At 34.2% G+C, this 16,365-nt stretch overlaps 2 protein-coding genes and 1 long non-coding RNA gene across 3 annotated transcripts; all 3 read left to right on the forward strand.

Moving 5' to 3' along the window:
- The first annotated feature begins 1,085 nt into the window (after positions 1–1,085).
- On the forward strand, positions 1,086–2,175 carry LOC111881845 (calmodulin-like protein 3). The gene has a single exon (XM_023878235.3). It carries the CDS (start codon positions 1,196–1,198, stop codon positions 1,898–1,900), a length of 705 nt encoding a protein of 234 aa, XP_023734003.1. The 5' UTR covers positions 1,086–1,195; the 3' UTR covers positions 1,901–2,175.
- Positions 2,176–4,533: 2,358 nt separating this feature from the next.
- Positions 4,534–5,594, forward strand: LOC111881825 (uncharacterized). Its single transcript, XM_023878215.1, has 2 exons — positions 4,534–4,555; positions 4,987–5,594. Exons 1-2 carry the CDS (start codon positions 4,534–4,536, stop codon positions 5,592–5,594), a joined length of 630 nt encoding a protein of 209 aa, XP_023733983.1.
- Positions 5,595–9,441: 3,847 nt separating this feature from the next.
- LOC111881808 (uncharacterized) lies at positions 9,442–9,837 on the forward strand. Its single transcript, XR_002846945.3, has 3 exons — positions 9,442–9,545; positions 9,632–9,695; positions 9,772–9,837. It is a non-coding gene; the product is annotated as an uncharacterized LOC111881808 (long non-coding RNA).
- The last annotated feature ends 6,528 nt before the right edge of the window (positions 9,838–16,365 follow it).

Here is a 16,365-nt window from a genome sequence, read left to right on the forward strand (position 1 = left end):
CAAAAGTCGGTCAAAAGAGTTATGGTGAACACAAACAACAAGTTCAATGATATATTAAATACAAAAAAAAAGGACCAAATGAGTGCAAACACAAAAGTTAATTATCTTCAAGAGTCATTTTCCCTTTTATTTACTCATAAACAATCCTAATTTTTCCTTATGTATTAGACGAGACTTGGACCATCGACTTTAAACAGAGAAAATGATACTTAATATCGTTGAGCTAGAAACCATAAGAAGACGGTTTCGGCGTTCTAAATAAAAGTTCATTTCTGATTTAATATTTTTTTTTCACGCCACTTATATATTATATTCTCTACTTTATATCTTTATATAAATATTAAAAGTTAGATGTAACTTTGGATCCGACGATAATGTCACCATCATTAAAACAACAACGCGTTTATGGGTGTGCGCATGCTCCCAACAACTGACACGTAATAAAACCAGAAATATTGATTTTTCCCCAAAGAATATGGAATATTAATTGTTTTATATTGTTTCAATAAAATGAGACATACTTTTTATTTAAGGGATTATTCTAAAATATCTATAATAAGTCGTAGATTATTCACACAACATTTTGAAGAAAACTAAAATTATATTTGAGTGTATAGTGTACTACTGAAAAGATTAATTAATAGTCCTCTTAAACTAGTTGATAAAAAATGATTTTTGGTAAAAATTAGTTAAATAACAAAAAGCATCATAAAATTATATCTAAAAAATATGTATTTTATAATTAATCAAGAATATATTTAAAATTTAAAAAAAGAAACTAATGAAAAAATTAGTTTAAACAACTTTAAAAAAAAGTTTAAGTTATTTTTTGATTTGTCAAAAACTACAAATTAAAAAACTTAAAAAATAAACTAAATTTATAATTAAAATGTGAGGTATCAAATAAAGTCTCATTATAATTTAGATATCTTTTGTTGTTTGTCACTTGATTTATTTTATTATGGAAAGAAATATTTTGTCATTTTCCAGTTATTTCAGTTTACGCGTTTTGTGGATATTCCATTACTTGAAAATTTATTATTCCAAAATTAATAATTAAGAAAGGAAAAGGCACCAAATAACGCGTGAACACACTCCTTTTTCTCTCCATCCCTTCATCCAAAAACACACATCAACACACACAAACACAACGCTGTTTCTTCTCTATTTCATTGAAGCTTCTTCTTCTTCTTCAATGGCTATTTTAACCACAGTTTTTCTCGTCTTTCTTTTCATAATTGGCCTCGTTTCGACTCTTTTAAGAATACCCACAAAGAAAATCGCATCTTTAGTTCAACTTCAATCGCCCTCCACTCAAGATTCAGTCAAGAATCAAAACGTCGAACAACAGAAAACCAAGAACATCAAGATGGTGATGGAGAAAAAGGTGAGTTTTGGTCCTGATTCGAGGGAAAGAAAAGCAGAATTGAAGAGCGTTTTCGCGACTTTCGACAAGAACAAAGATGGGTTCATCACAAAACAAGAGTTGAGTGATTCACTCAAGAACATCGGGATCTCAACAAATGAAAAGGACGTGTTGGAAATGGTTCAAAGGGTTGATGTTAATGGCGATGGATTGATCGATTTCGATGAGTTCTGTCAGCTTTTCGAGTCCATGATGAGTCGTGAAGACGAAGAAGGGGATAAAGTTGATGATGGTGATCATGAAGATGGTGATTTGAGAGAAGCTTTTGATGTGTTTGATGGGGATAAAAATGGGCTCATAAGTGTTGAGGAATTGGGATTGGTTTTGGATTCGCTGGGATTTAAAGAAGGGAAGAAATTGGAAGATTGCAAGAAAATGATAAGCAAAGTTGATATTGATGGAGATGGTATGATCAATTTTCTTGAGTTCAAGAACATGATGAAGAATGGTGTTAGTCTTATTTCGATTTCTTGATTGTTGATTTGGGTAGGAAAAATCTATGGTTTTTTCATGTTAATTGGTCCATCGGTTATATACTGGTATAACAAACAGATTAGATGTAGCCATGTAGGTATTTGAATCTTTGTGAAATGTATATATAATGTTAGGCAATTTGACTTGATTTCCCTCAATTTGTGTTTAGTGGTTTAAATGTAATGTTACTAGTTTGGTTTTCAACTAGAAAATAGTTTTTACTTTTTTCATGTGTAAGTCATATAGGTTTTAATCAGGATTTTTATATTATTTTATATAGGGTGAATGTCATAAGTTTGTTATTTAAGTCACAATTTGGCCTCTCCTTACTATATTAGGTAGTTTTCAACACGTTAATTTGATATTGAGTTTTACATTATACCTATTGTTATATTCAATATATATAATTTATTCGTTTAGATTTATATCGCATGAAGTTGACATTCTATTATGACATCCGATATAATAGGATTACGTGATTTAAATGCATTTTATATATATGGTGAATGTTATAAGTTTCTTATTTAAGTCACAACTTGGTCTCTTACTATATAATAGCTAGATTTCAACGCGTTAATTTGATATTAAATTTTACATGATATCTATTGTTGTATTCAATATTAGGTGTGAAACCCATGTATTACATGGGTTTATTTAAAAAATATATATATAAAATTTTAACAATTTGAAAATTTTGAATTTATAAGAAAAATGAAAAAAAAATAAATTATTAAAATTAATGAGACTTTAATGTATTGAATACATTACATATATAAACTCTTTCTAATAAATACTTTACATATATATTAACTTACACATTAAATGTTGAATTTAAATTTAATAAAATGAAAAATACAATAAAATGACAAGTGGAAAAATAATTAATTTAAAATTTTTACAAAATGTCATGTGTCCAAATGAATAAGAAGATGACATGTGGCAAAAAAAACCTTCATTTATTATAGTAGATAATATAATTGTACAGTGTGACATCCGATAAAACATAATTACTGTATTGAAATGCAAAAGTGAAAACAAAAAAATAGCTTCTATTAAATACAACTAAAAGAGTAGTAACATAAAAAGAAACGGAATACAATTAGGTGTCATTTTATAACATTAATCATATTCTATACATTGCGGTAATCGTCTTGTACAAAACGTTAGAACCAATGATAAGGAGTTTCAATAACCTCAAAAGGTGCTCCTTGGTGTTGTTCCACAACACTTGTAGCCTGTGGGAAATAAATCGTTTTTGATCTTGTTTGTTTGTTAGTTGTTATATACAAGTACATCATATCAACAAATACGGGTGTAAGTGAGATAAGCCAACTCGCGAAAAACTCGAGACCGATTCGGAAAATACTCGAAATCGACTCAACCTTAATCGAGCCGAGCTCGAGCTCGAGCTACTTGAGTACCTTATCGAGCCGAGCTCGAGTACAAAAATACTCAGCTCGTAAAACTCGCGAGCTTAGTCGAGCTTAGTGTAATTTACATATATGTCATTTCTTTATAATTGTTCATTTATAAGATATATGTCATTTCTTTATAATTATTCATTTATGACATATATGGTTGATGTTATATTGATATTCGGTGATTAATAGTGGTTTTTTTGGTAGTTTGGACATTTACATGTGGAATGTTTAATATTTATTATTGAATTTAGTGATTTTCATTTTGTTTAAAACATTAGTCGAACCGAGTCGAGCAGAGCTCAAGACTGTCGAGTATTTCACGAGTCCGAGCTCGAGCTTAAAATCAAGGCTCGAGTCGAGTTTTGAGCTCGAATATTTTAGTCGAGCCGAACTTCGAGCTTGGTAGTATTCGGCTCGACTCGGCTCGTTTACACCCCTATGAACAAACATTGTATGTTCAACCATATAGGTGTGAAATCAGAACTCATATATTATATTATGGAATAGGATTGATAATAACATGAAATGATTTGTTTTATAAAACAAGTACGTGTTGCCTTTCATTACACATATAAGATATAAGAGTTTATTGTTACGTTTATTGAAATGAAATGGTATAAAACATTGTCTTTAGGCTCGTGGGAGTAGGCTTGGCAACCCACCACGACCGTTCCAAACATATTATAGGCCCAGGGCGAGAGCAAAAAGTAGGCCCTTAAAATACATAAATTTCATCAAGTTTTTTATAATAACTCAATAATTGTAAGAAAATTATTTGTACTATCTTTTAAATATAAAAATTTCCATAAAAAATTTGGGCCTCTTTAAAAGATGGGTTCTGGACGGTCGCCCCTATCGCCCACCCTCTGGGACGGACCTGAACCCACTCGGCAACCTCGGCGAACACCGGGCCTAGGACTCGGCATGCCGAGCTCTGCTCGACAATTCGGTGGAAAGATGTTGAGTTTGACCGAGTAAATGTGAAACAATGGGAGGGGCAATCGCTATATTTGATTTAAATGTTTTTCTAAAACTCCTATAAATACAACCTAATTTATTTATTTACCACATCAAAACCTTCTTCTACTTTTCAAACATTCTCTCTACAAATGTCATCTCCATCGTCTTCATCAGGCATTGTTTGATGCGTTGCTTGAAACGACCATAGAGGTAAACAAAAGATCGAAGAACCACGACAACAAAATACGGATAATGTGTGCTCGAGAAAAAGAAGGTACATACAAAGACATCATGAGACGGCTAATGAATGATTCATGCATGATTACTTTGCCGAAAACACCACGTTTCAATGATATTATTTTTGTCGACGGTTCTATATGCATAGAACTCTATTTTTGTGTATCGTCAACGATGTCACATAAACATATCCATATTTTCAACAATGTTCACATGCTAGAGGTACAGTTGGTTTAACTCCATTACAAATACACTGCTGCACTTCGTCAAATAACATATGTCACTTCCCATGATGCATTAGATGAGAGTCTTAGGATGTCCGAATGTACTGCATAAGAAAGCCTTCACAAGTTTTGTAAGTAGGTCATGAAATTATATGGTCCACGATATATGCGCAAATCTACTTGTAGTGACGTCCAAAGTTGTATGTTCATCATTCAAATGTGCATGGCTTCCCTTGAATATTAGGAAGCCTAAATTGCCTCCACAAGGAATGGGGTAGTTGTCTGAATGCCCATAAAGACCAATACATCCGAGGCGATGATGCTTATCCAACCACCATACTTGAAACGGTGGCCTCACATGATTTGTGGATATGGCATGCATTCTTTGGTTCTGTTGGACCCCTCAATGACATTAATGTTCTTAACATGTTTCCATTATTCGTCGACATGTATAACGGGATTGCACCAGATTCTTCCTTTAAAGTTTCTGGAACGTCGTATAGGAACACATATTATCTTGTGGACGGGATATATCCGGAGCGTGCTTGTTTTGTGAAGTCATTGTCTTGTCTAAATGATTGCAAAAGGTTGAAGTTTAAGAGAGCTCAAGAGAAGGCGAGAAAGGATGTTGAAGGAGCGTTTGGTGCTTTGAAAGAATGTTGTCATATTCTTAAATATCCCTCACCTTATTTGGAGGAGAAGAAAATGAGTGAGGCGACTTATACTTGTATCATATTGCATAATATGATTTTCGAAGACAAAGGAAATGTAATATATGAATATAATGCAAACGAGATCATTCCATTGACACAAACTTTTGAGGTAGGAGGCGAGGAGGGCAATAATTCATGATGTTGGCATGCATCATGTTCTTTGTAAGGACTTGACGGAACATATTCGAACCGTCAACCACATTGATCTTAATACAGAACATGTTGATGATTTGAATGGGTAATTTTCCAATGAAGATGTCCCTTAGGTCTATCTAGGTTTTTTAATTTTAATTTCCATGTTTTTATTTTTAAATTTTAAGTTTTTGTTGTAATTTTCGTTGAAGTTTAATGAAATTTTAGTTTTAAATTAATTTTGTTAAATTGATTATTTTTAATATATATTAATTAAAACTATAGCATGGCAAGTGTGTCAACCTATGCCATGTTAATGACAAGTTTTTGATGCAGTGTGGCAAATTGGATGTGGCACTAACATGGACTGTGGCAGACTTGGCATCACTCCATCTAGCCTTAGCGGTTTGGTTTTGATGGAAAATAGTTGAGTGTAGGCATGGTCAATGAAGGAGTAAGTCAAACTGAAGACATGGTCCTTATGATGTTCGATGTTTCAATAAAGGCTCGTAGGTATATAGGAGTTCATTCAAATTACTTTTTTTTTAAATTGTTGTGTAAAGAAAAATAAAATTGTTGTGTAGGAACAATTTTCTTTTTTATTGATCAAGTTTTTTTTTTCAAAAAAATTTAAACAACAAACTAATCTACTAGTAGTTACCATATATGTCTCCAGAGAGACATGATCCCATTAATATTAGATTTAGATTAATTTCTCGTAATTGATATTTGATTTTGTAATCAAATATATATATATATATATATATATATATATATATATATATATATATATATATATATATATATATATATATACACACATGAATACAAGGAGTGTAACCTAATGGGCTTACAACAAATACAATATATATGGGCTATCTATACACTGGGCTAAATACATTATATAATATACACTAATACACCCTTGTAGTTTGAGCAGGAGCACGAGTGAGAAAACTCAAGTTGGACTAAAAATCCATGAAGAGTGAAGTCGAGAGGCCCTTCATGAAGATGTCTGCGTACTGATGACTAGAAGGGACATGTAAAAACCAAACTTGTCAGTGGCGAATTTATCCCGTACAAAATGTATATTTATCTTGATATGTTTAGCCCGTTGGTATTGGACGGGATTGGTCGATAAGTAGATTGTGCTGACATTATCACAACATACGATGATAGCTTTGGTTAGTGGGCAGTGGAGTTCCCGAAGAAGGTTGCGGTGCTAAGATGTTTCGGCAACGACATTAGCGACACCCCTATATTCCGCTTCCACGCTCGAGCGAGATACGATAGCTTGACGTTTGGAAGACCATGATATCAAGTTGCCACTGAGATAAACGCAATAGCTATTAGTGGAACGATATGAAGCAGGGCATCCCCCCAATCTACATCGAAGTAGGTGGTGAGACTCATAGTAAAGGAGGGATGAATATGAAGGCCATGGTATAAAGTACCCCAAATATATCGTAAGATGCGTTTGAGCGCATGAAAGTATTGCTCACGAGGATCATTCATGTAAAGACAAATCTATTTAACAACAAAAGTAATATCTGGGCGAGTGAAATTGAAGTACTGGAGTCCACCTGCAAGACTACGTTATAGGGTCGAGTCATGAACTGGAGTACCATTATGATCGAACTTTGACTGGGTGTCAGTAGGGGTGCCACATGGATTACATTAAGACATGTGAGCTCAGTCAAGAAATGCCAACGCGTATTTGCATTGAGATAGAAATAACTTTGAATGATACTTTGTAGCCGAAATCCCTAGAAAATATGAAAAATCTCCGAGTTTCGTAATGGAAAACTCGATGGAGAGTAGAGACATGATGCGAGAAATCAAGGCAGCCGAGGAAGCTATAAGGATGATATCGTGAACATATAGAAGAAGAAAGGTAGTGAGAGAGTCGTTCTGGTATGTGAATAAGGAGGAGTATGATTTGCTGTGAATGAATCTGATCCAGGTGATAAACTTGGTGAACCTATGAAATCAAGATCGAGGGGCTTGCTTCAGTCCATATAGGGATTTATGTAGGAGGAAAACATATTCGGGATGATCTAGATGTTGGAAGCCTTATTGATGCATGTAAATAGTCTCATGAAGTTGGCCATGTAATAATGCATTCTTGACATCCAGCTGAGGGATGGGCCACTAGCGGGATATGGCAATGCTCAAGACTGAGCGTATAGTGGCCGGTTTAACAACATGACTGAAAGTCTCATCACAATCGATATAGGGTCTCTAACTTTTCCCATTTGCAAGAAATCATGATTTATACCTATCTAATGATCCATGTGCCCTGTATTTATTTTTAAATAACCACATAGAACGCACAATATTGGCTCCTTGAGGCCTTGGGACAAGTTTCTAGGTTTTGCTAGAAATAAGAGCATCAAATTCATCGTACATGGAAATGGTCCAATTAGGGTCACAAAGGGCATGGAGATGGGATTTAGAAATTAGAGACTCGGTAGTGGTATGGAGATTGAGATGAGAGATAGGCTTGGAGATATCATGTTTGGCAAGTGTGATCATGAGGTGAGTATAAGGAGGTGCCAGAGTGGAATGAGTGGTAGGGGATGAAGGGGATGGTGGAGAGTCGGTAACCGAAGTTGTATCGGTTACCGGAGAGAAATTATGATCTTCCGCATAGCAAGATCAAGACATCGATATCCCCAGTGATTAGTAAGATAACCGAGAAACACACATGGGGTGGAGCGAGGGGCAAGTTTATGAGGAAGTGTGATGTATGGATAAAAAATGCATCCGAACACGTGAAGGTGGTAATAAGGAGTTTTATGAAAGAGTACCACTACTAGAAAACAGCCCTTTAATGACGCGCAAACAATGAAAAACTCGCGAATAGAGGACGTGCATTTGTGCGTGCCCTAAAATATAATGTCAATTTCGCAAAATTTAAAGGATTAAGGACACATATTTTTGTGTGCCCTGAAATTAGTGTCTAAACAAAAAAAATAAAAACACGGAGGGCACCTATAATAAAATGTGTGTCGTCTAAGACTGTCGTTTTATAAATTTTAATATAACGTGCGCGTTCATCCGGGTAAATGAAATCCCAAAAACTTAAAAACCCCGCCTTCCTTTTTTTTCATCCTCCGCTTTAGTTTCCCTCTTTGTAATAGCTAGGGCTTTTTCAAGAACTTTCCCCGGCAGGGAGGGGGTTCAAAACACGATTAGAAACAATGGGTCAAGAAGCACTGATAGGGAGCAACGATCGAAATGAAATCAGAGAAGCAGCTGGTGGTGGTGACCGGAGATTCTCAACAACTGCAGTGGTGGTCGATGAGTGGAGCTACGATAGCAGCTTGCTGCCTTTCTCTTTTCTTTTCTGGAAATGGTCAATAAGGATAATAGACGACAGAGGGCAGGGAAGATTGGCACCAGTGATGGAGGGGACAACCAATCATAGCAGCGGCGGCAACGAGGTGGTGGGTGGTAATGATTGCCTGGCGATAGCGACTCTTCTGCCTTGTTTTCCTTTGTTTATGTAACACTCGACAGGGAAATGATGTAGAGGAGGAAGAGGACTGTCGGAGGTTGGAAAGGAGTCAGTGATCTCCGACTTCCTGTTAGGCTTTTTCCGGTGATAGGGAATCTCAAACGACACAGCTGTTGTCAGAATGAAGAAAGTGAGAAGCGGCATATTGAGTGGGTGTTTGGTGTCCTGCGTAACAGCAAGAGGGGAAGAAGATAGTGTGAATGATTCTCCTTTAGCTGGACTTGATGGTTCTCAAGTAAGAGAAAAATAACTTGTCTTCTTCTTCTTCTTCTTGTAGTTTGCTCTAACTTTTCAAGTAATCCAATGTTTGTACTTTGTATACACCTCATCATCTTGGTGATAGACTATTGGCTGAAGCAGAAACAAACTTAGCCATAAATGTAATCCTTAGTTTAGCATAATCATATGAGGTTCAAGGAAGAGGAGAACTTCAATTAGGTCATATCATATACTCTTTAATTCATCATATTCTTTAAAAAATCACCAAAGAATTATTATATATGCTAACTTCCTTCACTTTGTAGGCATCTTGCTTGAGAATATGAGGCGTGAAAATTTTGAGCTTTCTGTATCCCCTCCAAGAGTTATGTAAGTTTTCTCTATCTTAAACTTCTTATATGAACTTTTACGGTTCATAATGATTATTATTTGTATAATATGTTAGGTACAAGATTGAGAAAGGTGTGAAGCTAGAGCCAATTGAAGAAGTAACCATTGAGGTAAAAAAAAACACTGATTTACTATTTGTATTTGTATTTTAATGATATGGATTTTTTATACAATTGTTATAAATTTAAGGTGAATGAAGAGCATATGGGAATGGTGATGGAAGCGATTTCTCACAGGCAAGCTGAGGTTACTGACATGGCCCCTGTTGCTGGAAACTTTGGTAGGACTAGAATGACATTAACTTGTCCTTCAAGGTCAGTTTCGTCATTTTATCAAAATGTTTTTTTTCAAAAAAGTGATAAAAAGAAGTTGCTTACGTTTTTTGTTAATTTGAGGCTTTAGGGGACTAGTTGGTTACAGAAGCGTATTCAGCAGTGACATACATGGCACATGATTTATGCATCGTGCATTCATGGGTATGTATGTAATGTTTGCTCATTTTAGCTACATAAACTATACTCAAACTGCAATATGAAATTTTTTCTAGATTTTTATATCGATTTACATATCCATAAATTGGTAAAATATTTATGTGTTAATTTTATTAATAATGAAAATGAAAAACCCAACGGTTCTTTCTCCGTGTGTGTGGTGTGTGTTTGTATGGGTACTTTTCGAGCTTCCATTGGTGCCAAGCACACATTGCGATTCACCATTTCCTTCAACGCCGCATTTTTCTCGCTTTCTCAGAAATTTTCTCTCTAGACTCCGAATCCTCTCTCTCATCTTCAATTTTGCTCCGTTTCTCGCGTTTGTAGAAGCCAATTCATGTTTTATACAGATTTTGCACGTTTAGATTGGATTCACACGTTCAGGGTAATCGGTAATGTAGTAATTCATCCGAATATATTTGTGCATTTTCCGATTTTGCTTTTGCATTGGGTTAGTTTTTCATTTTCATGATATGTTCCAAGAATTTGTGTAATATATACGTGCCATTTATTATAATTTGCGTTGGTTTCGTCTCAATTTCAATATCGTATGTTTGTTATTCATTTATGTGATCATGTTCACCTCGATTGACACAAACTTTTAATATGTCCTAAAATTTTCGAAAGCTTTTCCAGAATTCTCCATTTTCATACAAACTACATAAATTCCGTTATGTAGATACAAAATTATAACTTTCAATTTCTCTTGGTGATGAACAATATGTTGTAGATACATTAAGTCACATAAGTAGAAGAACAATTGAAATATGTGTAGTTGCAATGCTATGTTTGTTTAAAGAAACTAACTCAGCTGTAGGAACAACATGAAGTAAATCAATCTTATTACTAATATTCTTGATGCACACCTATAATCAAAGTATTCACAAGAACATAGTTTCATCTTGTGAAGTCTAAAATATGTGGATTTCAGGTATTCTATCCCAATATTTAGGTTTTGGTGATAAAGACCCAAACTGACTGTAGCATAAAGCAGCAAGCATGGCTGTTTCTATGAGAGAAGTGGATCTAGTCTTTCAAGGAGCTTGACAAAAAGCTTATCCTTTCTCTTAAACATATCTGAACTAGGAATTTTATTTTTCCCTACTATGCTACTTCAAATATAGTTATTTTTCTTCAAAAGTAATTGAATATTGGGAGTTTCATCAATATGTACATAGATTACATGCTTTCAGATTGCAGGTTTTTTTCTTCTTAATAAATGTTAATCTTTACATCTTCACTGACAATTAGAGGAATTGAGGTATGGAAGATTGAGAATTCTAAGCCAGTGGCTATCCTGGAGGCTTCTTATAGTAAACTTTTTACAGGGGATTCCTATATTATTTTGAAGGTGTGTTCTCTAATCTTAAACAAAGTTTCATATTTTCTTCTTTGATTTTTTTATTATTATTTAATTCAATGTATTGACAATATTGTCATTTTATTATATGTAATTAGTAAATCATAGGATAAAGGAAGCTACTGTTTACATCTAAGATGCTTTTTGGCCATGTTTTCTAACAAGAAAAGAACACTCTATTTGACTTAGTAAATCATTTATTCTTGGAGTACTATTTATTTGTTTATACTGAATACTGCAATTTACATCAATTCTACAGACTGTTACAAAAAAAAGGTGGTGTCTTCCGCTATGAAATCCATTATTGGATAGGTAAAGATGCAACTGAGGTGAGTTTTCATCACATAACATCTTTTATCTTCAAAAAACCGTTTTCTTTTCACTTTTGGGTTCAATCACATTAGTTTCTTTACTTATCTGGTTTCTTGGTTTACATAAAACAATAGAAATATCAATTGAAAACATAAAGAAGATACATGTCGTCTTTTTACAAGGTTGACCAAAAATCTTTGATTCACTAAGAGTTGACTTATATCTTTTCAATTCCATATGAACTTTTGAATTATTGGTTACAGGATGATGCTAGTATAGCAGCCATAAAAACACTTGAACTTGATGCAGCTCTTGGAGGAAGAGTTGTTCAGTATCAAAGCATCAAAACATATCTAAAAACCAAACATATTAGCTACATAAACATGGCCTTATATATAAAGTAATTTGAAAAATAGAAATAGCAAGTCAGCAGGTTGGTTGTGAAAAGGGGCTCATAGCTGACAGAGAAATATCTTTGACCAAATTTCTTTCAATACAAAGAGTGACATCAAAATTTTCCCGAGACATCAGTAGATAATTGTTTCATATGTTGTGCTACCTGCAAGTTGATGGTGATGATGATGTAATTTTAATGATGCAAAAGCATATTGCCTCAGACTACCAGCTTCAGAAGGTGTGTGTGTATGTGTGTGTGTGTGTGTATATATATATATATATATAGTATTCTTTTAAAAATATCATTATATAACTAATGTTGAACCTTTTTTTGTGTGTTTTATTACACATTTTCATGATTGCACCTTAACCAGGGGCATGAGCTTGTAATGCATGTGGTATACCACCTCCATGTTGTCAGGTGTCAGATTGAGCCTAAGACTCTTTAGGGGTCGTTGTATATGAGAAGTGGAAGCTATGATGTAACTTGCTATTGCTCATACAACTTTTGATGGAATGTGAGTATCATAATTCATGCATTTTTATAAAAGTTTAAAAGATTAGTTTATTTTTTCTATATAAAAGATAAAATCTTTTTGTTGCTATTGTTGTAGTGTACAAAAGAAGCTCATCGCCTTGTGGAATGTGAAACTGTGTTCAAGTGAATTTTGAAGAACAGTATAGAGTCTGAAAATATGAATTGGTAAATGTCTAAACTGCCCCTTGGCAGGTATGCTGATCGAATTGCTAATGCTAAATGGGAAGTTAAAGAACATGGAATGGAACACAACAGGTGATTGTTTTTAATTTTAGCACTAAATATTTAAAAATATCATTTTTTATGTTAAATCCTAACCATAACTAAGGTGCTATATCTTTTATGTGATTAATATTAGTGAATATTAGTTAATAACATATTTATATAACAACTCTATCAATTAGCTAAATTTGATTATGTGATTAATAAAAGCTCTTTTTTGTTTCAGCTAATGTTCAAGTCATTACTTGCCATCCACGCCCGGTGGACAGCAACCCAATATACCAGGTGGTAAACTAATAATATAGAAGATTTTTTTTTGACATGATATATGAAACAAGAAGGTGCCCTTAAATAGCAACGTAGTATTAGGTTATATAGTTAGAGAAAACCTCTTAATAACAATGTACAATTCGATCCCCTTAATATTAATGTATTACAATTTTTTGACATGATGTTATTGGATGAAATTGATTGTTTTGGTATATATTTGTTTCCATATTTTTGTATTATGCATAAATGAATATCGTAAAGGCACGTCGTAAATGCATATCGTAAATGGTTGTTGAAGTTTATGACACACAAATGCGTGTCATCTTCATTTATGACAGGGGCTTTAATGATACACAGTGCGTGTCATAAATGTGCGTCGTAAGGTTACGACACACAAATGCGTGTCGTCTTCCTTTATGACAAGGTCTTCCTTGATACCCATTGCTTGTCGTAAATGAGCGTTGTAAATACGTGTCGTAAATGCGCGTCATAGATGCACGTCGTCTATAGACGACGTTCAAAAGCGTGTCGTCTCTCGTTATGACAAGGCCTTCCTTGACGCGCATTTGCGCGTCGTCTGAGCATTTTACAACACGCATTGCGCGTCGTAAATACGTGTTGTAAATGCGCATCATAAAAGGCTATTTTTCTAGTCTAGTGAACAGAGTTTCATTGTGAATAGATGTGAAAGGTGTAAGGTTGAGAAGATGAGATGCCATTTGGAGAGCTTCGACCCAATATTTGGGTGGTATGTGAGCATGAAATAGAAGGGTGCGAATCATATTATTTATTGTGTGTATCATACGTTCGGAATACTATATTTTTGAGATGTTTTGGGGTAAGAAAAACGAAAGATAATGCCAATTTGGCCAAATAAGGCGTGAAATTCCTGGTTATCAAATTCGCCCCCATAATCAAATTGGAAAGATTTTATTTAGTATTAAATTGGGTTTTGACATAAGCACGAAAGTGTAAACATTTAGAGATGACTTCTGATTTGATATGTAATGGATAAACCCAAAGAAAATAAAAATAATGATTTAAAAATAAAACATAATAGTTTATTCCTAAAACACTTGAAATAGGGGATGTCCAAATATCTGAATAAACAATATCAAAAGCACTAGATACAATTGAAATAGACGAAGAAAATGGCAATCTAACATGCTTGCTAAGATGACAAGAATTATATGCAGTCGAGTTAATGTTTTGACTACATGTAATAAATTTATTTGAATTTAAAAACTGACAGACACAATGACCTAGATGGCCAAGGCATTGGTGCCATAGGATGGGTGTAACATCCTAAAATTTCCGAGTAAACATTTCATTTTAAATAAGTCAAAACCATTCATTCATTATCCCCAAAGAAAATTATAATAAAATTATTATCAAAACATCAGAGTAAAATCATAGACAGTCAATGCGCAATAAATCTCTAGGGGATGCAGTACGATAAACCCAAACATTCCTTTTGAAACCAGAAGTACCTGAAAACATTTTAAACATAAACCTTAAGCACGAAGCTTAGTGGGTTCCCTAAAATACCACATACCATACATACATACATACATACACCAGGCCCCGCCCGGTACAGATCTATCAGTCATATATGGTGGGCCCTGCCCAACACATTCATCAGGCCCCGCCCGACATCGGGCCCCACCCGGGATACATACAAACTAGGGATGAGATTTAGAAAAGGAAAATAGGATCGGAACCGGAATCGAACCAAAACCAGAACTGTTAGAACCGAAATATGTAAAACCGGTCCGGGTCCCGGGTTTAAAGAACGGATTTATCCGGGTTCCAGGTAATCTGTATTTTGGTTCCTTCGGGTCCAAGTAAACCAGGTTTAAGAACCAAAACCATGTTAGGAACAAGAACCGATTTTAGGGGTCGGAACCGGTTTTATGAAAAATTTAAAACATGAATATCTCATTCGTTTGAAGTCATATTGGCGTGAGGTTTTTTCCAGAGTGTAGTTTATAGTTTGTATATGATTTTAGAATATATATTTTGTCATTTTTGAGTTAATATTCATTGACTTATAGTCCATCAAAGTCGGGATATCAAAGCTGTGAATTTTGTGTTTTTCACCTTTATTTTTATATTTTGTAAAATTTTAAAAATGCATATCTAATTTGTTTGAAGTCGGATTATCATGAGGTTTTGTACAACGTGTAGTTTAGAATTTGTATATGATTTTAGACTATAATTTTGTCATTTTTGTTTTCATATTCATTGACTTACATTCCCCCAAAGATGTGATATAAATGTTGTGAATTTTTTATTTTTCAGCTTTATTTTTATATTTTGTGAAATTTTAAAAATACCTATAAAATTCGTTTAAAGTCGAATTATCATGAGATTTTTTTGTAACGTGTATTTTAGAGCTTGTACATGATTTTAGATTATAATTTTGTCATTTTTTGTTTAATATTCAATGACTTATAGTCCTCCGAAGTTGGGATATCAAAGTTGAAATTTTTTGAAGTTCAACCACTAAGTAATTACCAAAAAATTTTGGATTCCACGGGTTTTCCGGTTCTAGACCCACTTCAATGTTTTTGGGTTTTCCGGTTCTAGACCCACTTTACCCGGTACCTTACCCAAAACCGAACTAGAACCGGTTCCTATATACCGGTCCGGTTTCCGGTCCTACAAAATCTCGTTAACCGATTCCAAGGTTTTTCGGGTCTGGGTTTACCGGTCCGCGTTTGGACCCACTCTCATCCCTAATACAAACACATGAAAGAGTAACAAAGATAATTAACATTCTATAGCATAACAATGGGGTAACATTGGTGCCTTCGACCCACAAATACTGTGAGAAGACTCACATGAACTACTCAACAGAAGCCCAACAACTACCACAGTATCAGAACAGGCAACCTAAACTTTATAAAACCAAACTAAGACCAATCCTTAGTGAAATACTCAATTCTACTCAAGTTTGACCAAAATTCAAATAGATCGAAAAAGTTAATGGGTCAAAAAGTCAAAAAGTCAAAGGAGGTCAACACGTACCGAGTACACCCAACGTACTCAGTCATTATG

This window comes from Lactuca sativa, chromosome 5 (assembly GCF_002870075.4).
Source record: "Lactuca sativa cultivar Salinas chromosome 5, Lsat_Salinas_v11, whole genome shotgun sequence".
Classification (NCBI taxonomy): domain Eukaryota; kingdom Viridiplantae; phylum Streptophyta; class Magnoliopsida; order Asterales; family Asteraceae; genus Lactuca; species Lactuca sativa.